Raw genomic sequence first — 13,484 nt, forward strand, 5'->3', positions numbered from 1 at the left:
CATTTTTATAAATCTGAGATTTAGTTTCATGATCAAATTTGAGAGATATGAGAAGGTTTCAATTTTTTCACAAGATCATATTTTGTTTCTAAGAGCAACCTTTCCGCTGCACCTTTCTCAGTTTCCTTCTCTTCACATCTTTCTTTACTTAATACAATTACAAGGTATAGCGTCTTTACCAAAATAAGGGAAAAAAAAAAGTAAGAAAAAGAAAAATAAGCAAATAATACAATAGAATATCAAAGTTAGCAATTCTAAGTATGCAGAGTAAGTTGCTAAATATTTAGTGAATATACAACAAAGTTAAGCCAATACCTCCACATATCATGGAAACTATTACACAAGTTGACAATTCGATCAGCATCTACAGACATGAATGTCTGAATTTCCCCTTCAGAAAACTTTGATCGCTCAGCCAGGTTAACACATAAGCACTGGAAAGTAAGTCTTAATGAGAGACCGATGATAAAGCAATGAACAAGTTGAAGAATAGGGTTTCACGGGAATAATATTCTTTCATTGAGATTATTCTTTTATAGAGTTTACAGCATATACAAATCCTTCAAATTAGGAAACTAAATCACTAATTAAAAGGAAAGAATAACTCCTAACAATTATTTTCCTAAAAATACAAAGATTGACAACTAATAAATAACTCCTAATAATTACTTTCCTAAAAATACAAAGATTGACAACTAATAAATAATTTACAGCTTTACAAAGTTATTTCTTTCCATATCAGTTTCGGTTTTCCAACACTCCCCCTCAAGCTGGCTTAAAGATATCTTCCATAGCTAACTTGCCAACTAGAAAATCGAATTGCCTCTTATGTAGTCCTTTGGTGAAGACATCAGCCACTTGTTCCTCAGTAGGGATATAGGTCATACAGACCAATCCATTGTCTATCTTCTCTTTAATGAAATGCTTGTCCACTTCCACATGTTTGGTGCGGTCATGGAGAACTGGATTGTAAGCTACTGAAATTACTGCCTTGTTGTCACAATACAACTTCATAGGAGATGAACCTGTCATCTTTAACTCTTCCAATAATCTTCTTATCCACATAATCTCACAAATACCATGAGTTACAGCTCTAAACTCAACCTCAGCACTACTTCTAGCAACCACGTTCTGTTTTTTACTTCGCCACGTAACCAAGTTACCACCTACAAATGAACAGTACCCAAAGGTGGATCTTCGATCCACTATGCTTCCAGCCTAGTCTGCATCGATGTAGGTTTCAATTTGTAGGTGTCCTCGTGACTTGAACAGAAGACCTTTACCTGGTGTCCCCTTTAGATACCTTAGAATCCTGTAAACAGCTTCAAAATGCTCTGGTCCAGGCGCATGCATAAACTGACTAACCATACTCACTGAGAATGCTATGTCAAGGCATGTATGGGATAGGTAAATCAATCTCCCAACAAGTCTCTGATAACGATCCCGGTCCTTCACATTCTTGGCTTTTTTAGGTTGCAGTTTTACATTCAACTCTATAGGTGTTTCAGCAAGCTTACATCCTAACATACCTGTCTCATCAAGAAGATCAAGAACATACTTCCATTGATTTACAAAGATACCTTCTTTGGACCTAGCAAACTCCATCCCAAGAAAGTATTTTAATGCTCCCAGGTCCTTAATCTCAAATTCCTCAGCAAGTTTCCCCTTCAGCTTCTCTAGTTCATTGCAATCATCCCTAGTTAACACAATATCGTCAACATACACAATTAAGATGGCTACTTTATCTTCATTTGAATGTTTGTAGAACATCGTGTGATCAGTTTGACTTTAAGTATATCCATAATGCTTTTTTACTTTGCCAAAGCGCTCAAACCAAACTGTAGGCGACTGCTTTAGTCCGTATAAGGACTTCTTCAATTTGCACACTTTCCCAACTCCAAAACTTTCTTCAAAACCTGGTGGAGGACTCATGAACACTTCCTCCTCTAGGTCTCCATTAAGAAAGGCATTTTTAACATCCAATTGGTGTAAGGGCCAATTGGAATTTACTGCAAAGGACAACAAAACTCTAATCGAGTTTATTTTAGCTACGGGGGCGAAAGTCTCTTGGTAGTTTATCCCATAAATTTTGAGTAAAACCCTTTGCCACAAGTCTGGCTTTGTATCTTTCAACACTTCCATCTGCTTTACTCTTTATCGTAAACACCCATTTGCACCCTACAACTTTTTTTTCCCTTGGTAAATCTACAACCTCTCTAGTGCCATTCTTTTTTAAGGCATTCATTTCCTCAAACACTACCAATTTCCAACTCGGTTCATCTAGTGCTTCTTGAATATTTCTAGGTACCACAAGTTTTGAAATATTTGTAGTGAATGTTTTATAGTTGTGAGAAAGGTTACTATAGGAGATATATTTGGCAATGGGATGTTTAGTGCAGGCTCGGGTTCCCTTTCTAAGAGCAATAGGGAGATCAAGGTCAAGGTCCTGTGCAAGAACAATTGGGGCTAATCCTAAACTGGGTTTGGGTGCAGATATTTCTGGACTTGGACCAAAGTGTGACGGTAAACTTAGACCAGTAACAGAAGAAGAAGAAGCATGTATATGAGTAGGAATAGAAGGAGGGTTACCTGAGACATTTAGAGAGCCATTGCCCAGGGCTTTCGGTTGACCATGTGCTGGGATGATCGACTAGTCTTTACTTCTTCCAGGGACTTTTTTCCTTGAATAAACCACAAGCTCAAGATTGTTTCTATTTTTTTTCATTCGTAATATTTCTTCTTCTGACCGACCAATTTCAGATTCAGATTCAGTAAGCTTAGTTTCCTTATTTTCTTTTTCAAGAGAGATATCAAGAATTACACTAGGCAAAGGTTCAACAATTTCCCAAAAATTTGGTTCCACTAATTTCTCCCCCTGAAGTAAATTTTTGGTAAAATATGGGACATTTTCCATAAAGGAAACATCCATAGTTGTGTAAAAACGTTTTGTAAGGGGATTAAAACATTTGTAACCCTTTTTATTAGGAGTATATCCCACAAAAACACATTTTTCTGCTCTTGGGTCTAACTTAGATCTTGACCTTTTTGGAATGTGTACATATGCAGTGCAACCAAATATTTTCAAGGGTAATTCAGAATTAATTCAAGATTTTGGAAATACCTTTTTAAAGCACTCCAAAGGAGTGGTATACTGCAAAACTTTTGTAGGCATCCTGTTGATTAGATATGAAGCAGTTAGTATGGCATCCCCCCATAAGTATTTTGGAATATTCATGTAAAACATCATAGCCCGTGCTACTTCTAACAAGTGTTTATTTTTACGTTCAGCTATTCCATTATGTTCAGGGGTATCAGAACACGAGGATTGATGTAAAATTCCTTTCTCGTTTGAAAAGGTTTCCAAAACTTTATTAAAGTACTCAGTCCCATTATCAGATCTCAAAATACTGATTTTTGTTTGAAATTGGTTTTCAATCATTCTATAAAATTCTTTAAAAATCCTTTCGACTTCAGATTTTTCCCTCATTAAATATACCCAACAAAGACGTGTATGGGTCATCTATAAAGGTCACAAACCATTTTTTTCCTGAAATTGTGGTTACTTTTGAAGGTCCCCAAACATCACTGTGAAAAAAATAAAATGGTTTTGATGAAACATTACTTTTGGAATGTAAGTTTTTCGTTGGCTCTTTGCCAATAAACAACTTTCACATTGAAATGATAAAGGATCAACCTTTTGAAATAACACTGGAAATAAATGTTTTAAATAAGAGAAACTAGGATGGCCTAATCTGCAATGCCAAACCATTATTTGATCACGAACAGAAAGAGAACTAATACTACTTAGTCCTTGAGCAATTTTATTACTAGGTAAATTATCCTCGAAATAATAGAGACCATCGATCATCCTAGCACTGCCAATCGTCTTCCCTAAGCTCTGGTCCTGAAAAATACAATGGGATTCATAGAAAATAACACAACAATTAGAATCTCTAGATAATTTGCTAACAGACAAGAGATTACAAGTAAGTTTAGGAACATGGAGAACAGATTTAAGATCTATTCCCTCATATATTTTTATTAGACCTTTTCCTGCAATAGGTGAGAAATTACCATCAGCTATCTGAACCTTTTTATTTCCAGGACACGGTGAATAGGATTCAAACATGTTTGAGGAATTGGTCATGTGGTCGTATGCTCCAAAATCGATTATCCATGGAGTAGATTTAAAACGACAAGATAGAGCATATAATTCATTACCTATGTGTGCCAAAGAAACACTAGAAGTACCGGATGTCAAGTTGGATTTCAGCAGTGCAAGAAGATGCTCCATTTGCTCAGTGGTGAAGGGGCTGGTCTCAGCCTCATTAGCAGTAGGAATAATGGTTCGGTCTGGCTTGTCACCTGTTTTTCCTTTCCAATTTGCAGGTTTCCCATGGATTTTCCAACAGTTCTCACATGTATGGCGAGGTTTGTTGCAAAAATCACACCAAACCTATGGTCTTTCATCTGATTTGCGCTGAAATGCAGCAACTTTATTATAGCCTCCACCCGTGGTAACCAAGGCTGAACCTTCAATAGCAACTCCAGGTCCTTTCTTGCCCAGCATCACATTCCTCCGACTCTCTTCTCTTCTAACTTCTGAAAAAACTTCACCAATTGAAGACAGGGGTTGTCTTCCAATGATTCTCCCCCTTACCTCATCAAACTCGACATTAAGGCTAGCCAAGAACTTGAAGATCCGATTGTCTTCCATAGTCTTCTTATGATGAAGTCCATCCTCGGCAGATTTCCACTCATAGGTGTTGAAGAGGTCAAGGTCTTGCCAGATCCGCTTCAAGGAGTTGAAGTACTTTGTGACGTTGTCCTCCCCTTGTCGTATCTCACCAAGTTTGAGGGTTAATTCAAAGATCTGTGATTGATTCCCTAAATCAGAATACATCTGATTTACATTCTCCCAAAGCTCTTGTGCTGTTGGATAGCACATATAATTAGAGCTAATGTCTTCTTCCATAGAATTCACAAGCCATGTCATTACCATGGAATTCTCAGCATCCCATATAGCATAGTTCGTATCATCCACTGCAGGAGCCTTCTTTTCACCCGTCAGGTAGCCCATCTTTCCACGTCCTCTGATGTACATCCGAAGTGATTGAGACCATCTCAGAAAGTTGTCACCATTCAAGCAAATCGTGGTGATTTGGACAGAGTGAGATTCCGAGGTGATAGGACTGATTTTTGAAGAATCGGTGATGATGAGATTGTTCAGAGAAGGTTGAGGAACAGTAGTGGACTCATTTGAAATATCCGACATGGTTTCAGAGAACAATGATTGAAAGAGAGGAAGAAGGAGGATTTCGGCAAGCAAATTGCTAGCTCTGATACCAAGTTGAAGAATAGGGTTTCATGGGAATAATATTCTTTCATTGAGATTATTCTTTTTTAGAGTTTACAGCATATACAAATCCTTCAAATTAGAAAACTAAATCACTGATTAAAAGGAAAGAATAACTCCTAACAATTACTTTCCTAAAAATACAAAGATTGACAACTAATAAATAACTCCTAATAATTACTTTCCTAAAAATACAAAGATTGACAACTAATAAATAATTTACAGCTTTACAAAGTTATTTCTTTCCATATCAGTTTCGGTTTTCCAACAGAACATTTCACTAAAAGTCTTAAGGAGTAAGGCAACATCAAGTATAGAATACCATGCTGATAATATTTATTAGTGTAGAAATATAATTGTGAGGCTAAAAGAAGAGGACTAAAGGTTGCATTTAGTAAGAGATCCAAAATATTTATGAAATGAGAACTAAAAGATTCACAAATCTACAAAATGCAAAATAGAAAATATGATCACCATATTGATGTAAACTGACCAGGGAAAGTCTATCACAATTTAGTGTTACGCTTATGTAGATAGTAAATATTTTCTTACACTTTTTGCTAGAAGTCAATGGTTTTTTCAATCCCAAAGGATTTGGAGCACATTCTGCAATTTGAATTAGGCATATTTACGTGTATTATGTTTCTTTCCTTTGTTGTAAAATTATACACTGATTTCAAAGGATCATTCTGCTCAATCACTATTTCCTTTACGACAGAGGAACTACATTTTCCCACATGGTATAAGACACCTAGGGTTGTTTTGATGTTCTTTTTCTTCGGTCTTTGGCCTTCATATCCAATAATTATTCTGTGATTGCACAGCTTTTTCTAGCAATACAATTTCTCCTTTTTCACTGATCATAAGAACTTCATGGGCATTAACCTCCAATTTTTGAGCCGTTTCATTCCATAGAATCCAGAATTCTTTCTATACTTCCTAAATATCTCAGAAACATCAGAAGCTACCCCTGCAACCCCAGGCTCAAACGAGAACACACCATTTTATATATATATATATCAGAAACAAAATATATGTATTAATAGAGAAAAGAAACAAGAAATCCTCCACATGAAGTACAAGCCTGATCAAAAGAACTAAGTGAACCTCCACTAACCAAGGAGGGCCATACAAGAGGTACAAAAGGCCACGTGATCAAAAGAACTAAGTAAACCTCCACTAACCCAAGGATGGCTATACAAAAGAAACAAAATGCCTATACAAGTAAAAGAATCTTGACCCTCTAAACCCAACCCTAGGGTGTACATAACAGAAGCTAACTAAGTTGGATTACACTCAAAGAATAGGGTTTAAAAATGTTTATACAGTAAGCCCAGAAAGAAACATAAAAATGAAGCTAATCCCACATCATCTCTAGCGTCTTCCAAATGTCCTAAAAAATCCTATCATTTCTCTCTCCACACAATCCACAAGAGAGAAAGAGACGCGATCCTCCAAAGAGTCTTGCCTCTAATAGAATTCCCAAAACACTTGAAGGAGATCACCAACATATCGCAAATACTGCTAGGCTCAACCCACTCTATCCCAGCTTGTGAAAAAATTTTGTGCCACAATCCCAAAGTAATCAGACAATGCAAGAAAAGATGATCAATCGTCTCTTTGCTCCTCCTACATAGGATGCACCAATCAGGGTTAAGGGCTTTGAAAGGTCTTCTCAACTGCAACATATCATTGATATTTACCTTCTTATGAGTCACTAACCAAGCAAAGGCCCTGACCTTAGAGGGGACTTTTGAGTTTCACAAAAAATTAGCCGGGTGGAAAGGAATAGAATTTGAGGCACTAGCTAAGGCTGAAAAAAAAAATTAATTGAGAAAATTCCAGAAGATGATGGAATCCAAGCTTTCGCATCTGGAACAAAAAGGTCAAATGAACAAAGAAGAGTAAGGATTTTAGTCTTTCAAGATCCATATTCTCCGCAGCAGTTAGGTTTTGTTTGAAGACTAGATCCCAAGACAAAGAAGTATTATTACCTAGAATATATGAAATAAGACAAGTTTTAATGGTGGTGATTTTGAATAGTCTTGGAAATTGTAAACAAAGAGATTGGTCCCCCCATAACCTACCACAAAACGAATGTGTGTTGAAAAAATTTGAAGAAAATGAGCAATGGTCGTCCAAGGGCAACGATGTGACCATCTAATTATATTGTTGGCATCCCACTCATAGATACTCAAGATAAGTTGATGCCAAAGGGCAGAACCTTCCTTAAGGTACCTCCAAAGCCACTTTCCTAATAAAGCTTGATTCCTCAGAGGGATTTTCCCAAACCCCAACCCACCAAACATCTTAGGCTTACAGACTATGTCCCAATTGACCAAATGATCCCTTTTACCCTCCCTAGAACTTCACCATAGAAAATCCCTTTGTAATTTCTCGATCCTCAAAGCTATTGAAGCTGGAACCTTGAAAAGAGAAAGAAAATAGCTTAGGATGTGTGACAAACAAGACTAAATAAGGGTGATTCTTCCTCCTAAGGACAAAAAGGCTTTTTTCCATCCATCCAACCTCCTAGAGACTCTATCCAACACTCGATCCCAAAAGGAGAGCTAATTTGGATCCCCCCCTAAAAGAAGATCCAAATATGATAAAGGCCAATCAGAGACTGCACACTCAAGCAAAGAAGCCGACCTTGCGGTGTGGTCTTGAGTAATGTTGATTCCCGAGAGAGTGCTCTTATTCAGATTGCTCCTTAGCCCTAATAACTGCCCAAACACCAACAAAATTAACTTGAGAGAATGAAACTCTTCAACGGATGCTCCAGAAAAAAAGATGGTGTCATCCGCAAATTGTAAATGAGACACCCGGATCCTATTTCTACCTACTAGAAACCCCTCGAATAAACCTCTCTCCTCTGTCCTCACAATCAATCTACTTAAAACATCAGCCACCAAGGTGAAAAGAAAAGGGGAAAGGGGATCTCCTTGTCTTAGGCCTTTGTATGCCTTAACCCACCCCTTAGCGCTTCCATTTACTAATGTTGCAAACTATTGAAAGAGAGAGAGAGAAAACCTTAATTCTCATTCATATATTTAACTTCTTACAATAGAGAAGTATATATACAAGGCTAGGTTTAACTAACTACCATCTATGTGACCTATATTAAGAAAGGAAAGAAAGATTGTACACTATAAATACATTATATTCAACACTCCCCCTCAAGCTGGAGCATATATGTCATATGCACCAAGCTTGTTACAAATGTACTTAATCCTAGGACCTCTGAGAGATTTAGTGAAGATGTCTGCTAGTTGATCATTTGAATTAACAAAACTTGTAGCAACACACCCTGATGCGATCTTCTCTCTAATGAAGTGACAGTCAACTTCAATATGCTTGGTCCTTTCATGAAAGACTGGATTGGATACAATATGTAATGTGCCCTAATTGTCACAGACTAGCTTTATCTGTTCATCTTTTCCAAATCTCAATTCTTGAAGGAGTTGCCTCAACCATATGAGTTCACATGTTGCCAAAGCCATAGCTCGATACTCAACTTCGGCGCTTGATCTAGCCACTACATCTTGTTTCTTACTCTTCCAAGATATTAAGTTACCTCCAATAAAAACACAATACCCTGAGGTGGAACGCCTATCTGAGGGTGAACCAGCCCAGTCTGCATCTGCGTAACCAACAATTTGGGTATGACCCCTGTCTTCATACAACATACCTTGGCCTGGTGTTCCTTTAATATATCGAAGAATGCGGATCATAGCATCCCAATGGTTGTCACATGGTGACTATAGAAATTAACTAACCACACTCACAGGAAAAGAGATGTCTGGCCGAGTGATGGTGAGATTGTTCAGTTTGCCTACAAGTCGTTGATATCTCCTAGGATCTCTTAAAGGCTCCCCTTGTCCTGTTACAAGTTTGACATTTGGATTCATAGGAGTGTCAACAGGTTTACATTCTAACATACCTATCTCTTCCAAGATGTCTAAGGCATACTTCCTTTGTGACATAACCACACCTAAACCGGATTGAGCTATTTCAAGTCCCAAAAAGTACTTGAGTTTACCCAAGTCTTTGGTTTGAAAGTGATTGAAAAGGTGTTGCTTTAGTCTTTGGATACCCTCCTGATCATTGCCTGTAATGACAATGTCATCCACATAAACTACCAAATAGATGCACTAGCTCGAAGAGTTATGATGATAGAAAACTGAATGATCTGCTTCACTCCGAAGCATTCCAAACTCTTGAACAACTGAACTAAAACGCCCAAACCATGTCTGAGGAGACTGTTTCAAGCCATATAGAGAGCGGCATAACTTGCACACTAAACCAGACTCCCCCTGAGCAACAAAACCAGGTGGTTGCTCCATATACACTTCCTCGAGAAGTTCACCATGAAGGAAAGCATTCTTAATATCCAACTGATAAAGAGGTCAATGACACAAAACTGCCATGGAGAGAAATAAGCGAACAGAAGCAATCTTGGCAACAGGAGAGAAGGTGTCACCATAGTCACAACCATAAATATGAGTATGACCTTTAGCAACCAAGCGGGCCTTAAGGCGATCAACCTGACCATCAGGACCAACTTTAACAGTGTAGACCCAACGACATCCAACTGTAGATTTACCAGGATGTAAAGAAACAAGATCCCATGTGCCATTGGAGTGCAGAGCAGCCATTTCATCAACCATTGTCTGTCGCCACCCAGAATGAGAAAGTATCACACTAATGCTCTTAGGAAGAGAAACAGAGGATAAAGTAGAGACAAAGGTAGAATAGGATGAAGATAATCGATAGTAGCTCAAAAAATTATAAATAGGATGAGGATTACGAGTAGATCGATTACCTTTCCGAAGAGCAATAGGCAAATGGTCAGTAGATGATAGGGCCCGGGTAGGAGAAATCGGTGGGACAGGAGGTGAGTCATCAGGTACCTCAGCTGAAGAGAAAGGAGGAGCAACAACACAATGTCGACGATGATAAACCTGAAAAGGACGAGAGAGTGCATCTGAAGGGGGGGATATATAGGGAAGTGGCAATACTTCATAAATGGGAAGAGATTCAAAGGATGAGAAGAATGGATAGTCCTCAAAGAAGGTGACATCAGTGGAGAGAAAATAACGATGAGTGTCAAGGGAATAACAACGATAGCCCTTCTGAAGTCGAGAGTATCCCAAGAAGATGCATTTCGTAGCCTTGGCGGAGAGCTTGTCCTGTCCAGGTGTGAGAGTATGAACAAAACAAGTACAACCAAAGACACGAGGAGGAAGGAAATAAAAAGGTTGAGTAGGAAAAATGAGGGAATGAGGGATTTGGTCATGTAATATAGATGAGGGCATGCGATTAATCAAGTGACAGGCCGTAAGAACAGCATCCCCTCAAAAACGAAAAGGAACATGACTATGGAGAAGGAGGGTACGAGCTGTCTCAACAAGTTGTCGATTTTTACGTTCAGCAACCCCATTTTGTTGAAGAGTATGAGCACAAGATGACTGATGGGGGATCCCTTGTTGGGACATAAAAGAAGTAAAGGGTGTACAAAAATATTCCCTAGCATTTTCACTGCGTAACACTCGAATAGAAACACTGAATTGTGTTCGGATTTCAGCATAAAATTTCTGGAAAATAGAGAATAACTTAGCTCGATTTTTAATTAAAAATAACCAAGTACATCTTAAATAGTCATCAATGAAAGTGACAAAATACTGAAATCTTAAAGTAGACGCGGTCCGACATGGACCCCAAACATTAGTGTGGACAAGTTCAAAAGGAGACTTTGTCCGATTATTCAAACACTTTGAGAACAAGACACGAGTATGTTTCCTAAGCTGACACGACTCACACGCAAGCGACGACAAAGTGGAAAAACGAGGGACCATCTTCTGGAACTTGAAGAGACTAGGATGACTTAGTCGATTGTGAATGAGAAGAGGAGCATCGGTGGAAATGCAAGCTGCAGGAGATGAAGGTGATGTGAGGTGATAGAGGCCTTGAGACTCACGCCCTATGCCAATTATCTTCCCCGTACTCCAGTCCTGCAAGATCACAGATTTATCAGAAAAAGTGATAGAACAGTTAAGAGTGCGAGTTATTTTGCTGATGGAAATAAGATTAAAAGGACACTCAGGGGCATAAAGGATAGAATGGAGAGGTAGGGAAGGGAAAGAATGAGCCAAACCAATACCTTTAGCCATAGTTTGGGAACCATTAGCTAAGGTAACAGTAGGTAAGGCAGAGATAGTAGTAATAAAGGAGAAAAGGTGTTTATTACCAGAGATATGATCAGATGCTCCAGAATCTAGAATCCATGGGCCAAGAGAAGGAGACTGAGTAAAGCAGACAGAGACATTACCGGTTTGGGCAACAGAAGCAACAAAAGCTGATGTGGCTGCCTGATATCGGAGATAGGCATCATAATCAATACCAGTAAGGGTGATACTCTGAGACTCGCAGCGGAGTCAGGTCGAGATAGTAGAGGATCAGATGACTGAACAATGTGGGCAGTGCGAGGAGGTCGTCCATGTAACTGATAGCAACGATCTCAAGTGTGACCAAGCTTATTACAATAGGTGCACTAAGGACATTGTCCTCGACCCCCATTGCCACTACGTCCTCCTCGAGAGTTAGCCTGAGAGGCTAACACAGATGAATCTGAAGGACCATCAATCGACAAGGTCTGAGTAGAGGAGAGGCGTAAGAGACGAGCGAACACATCATCCAATGATGGTACTGATGGACTAGCAAGAATCTGATCTCGGACAGACTCAAGATCTGGACGGAGGCTAATGAGGGTTAACACCATAAAGAACTTATCAGTCTGTATTTGTTGAGATTCAGCACCATTAGTGAAGAGCATTAAAGTTAAGAACTCCTCCTTAAGAGACACAATCTGGTCAATATAAGTAGACAGATCCATGTCCTATTGTTTCACATGAACAATATCAGAAACCACCTTATAAAATCGTTGAATATCATTCGTGTATAATCCTTTAGCCTGAGTCCAAATTTTAAAGCAGGTTTTGTAGGCACGAAGATGATGTAAAATTTTGGGATCAACAGATTGCCATAATACGCTGCATAATTGTGCATTGATTTTCTTCCATTGCATTTTGTCAACATTAGGTATAGCATCCTCAGGTGTAACAAGATGATCCTCATAACCTTGTCCCACAAACCAGAGTTCCACAGACGCTGACCAGGAGAGATAATTCTCACTACCAATCAATTTTTTCGATGTGATAGTAGGAGAGCCAAAGTTGACGGATGTAAAAATAGGATTTTTAGTCGCCATATCCGCTTCACCTGAGATTGAATCACGTTTGGATCGAAGAGAGCCTTAAAGGGAGGTCGGATCACAGCTGTGAAAGAAGAACCTGGTATGTCGGGACCTAAACAAAGGAGAAAAGTGATTAGAGATGAAGAAGAGGCCTTCCCAAGGCACACACAGGTCTTAGCCAAGGAAGGGAGCTGCCGTCGGAGGCCGGAGGAGGCTGAAAGAAGACCCGCGTAGGCTAAAATGCCAAAAAAAAATGGAGAAGCAGGGTTCAGAGAGGACTGACGGAGGCTTAGAAGTGCAAGATGGTGTTTGACGAGCTTGCTAGTAGAAGCTCGACACCAGAAAGTGGGTCACACGCCCTCACACGCCGGCGCGTGGGATTCAGGCCGCAGGAGAAAAACGGCGCATGGGAGGCGTGTGGATCGGTTTTTGGCTCCGATGCTTTGAGAAAAGTTGTAGATCTCCTCTTTGCGCTCCTAATGATGTGGTCGGTATTGGAAAATATCGCCGAGAAAAAAAAAAGTCGCTGGAAAATGTTGACGGTGATGAGGGTTTTCTGACCACGATATGGCTTATTGGAAAGCTTTGGGAGATGGAAAAGGTGACCGGAATGAAACACGGTCACTGGACGGATTCCCGGAATTAATTACACGGGTAAACTAGAAAGAATAAAGTTTTCTCCCTTGGCTCTGATACCATGTTGAAAGAGAGAGAGAAAACCTTAATTCTCATTCATATGATTAACTTCTTACAATAGAAAAATATATATACAAGGCTAGGTTGAACTAACTACCATATATGTGACCTATATTAAGAAAGGAAAGAAAGATTGTACACTATAAATACATTATATTCAACAAGGACTTATTTGCA

The 13,484-nt window shown here is 39.0% G+C and overlaps 1 protein-coding gene across 5 annotated transcripts in view; it reads right to left on the reverse strand.

Annotated features, from left to right (window-relative positions):
• Window positions 1–13,484, reverse strand: part of LOC100251858 (ABC transporter C family member 13) — a 191,096-nt gene that overhangs the window by 85,448 nt on the left and 92,164 nt on the right. For all 5 annotated transcript variants that reach the window (XR_009466598.1, XM_059739701.1, XM_059739704.1 and 2 more), the window contains one exon: window positions 316–434. Coding sequence is in view for 4 of the 5 variants with exons in the window: in XM_059739701.1 (XP_059595684.1) it covers window positions 316–434 (119 nt within the window). In the remaining variant the exon portion in view is untranslated. The remainder of the gene's footprint in view (window positions 1–315; window positions 435–13,484) is intronic.

Source organism: Vitis vinifera, chromosome 9, assembly GCF_030704535.1.
Source record: "Vitis vinifera cultivar Pinot Noir 40024 chromosome 9, ASM3070453v1".
Taxonomy (NCBI): Eukaryota; Viridiplantae; Streptophyta; class Magnoliopsida; order Vitales; family Vitaceae; genus Vitis; species Vitis vinifera.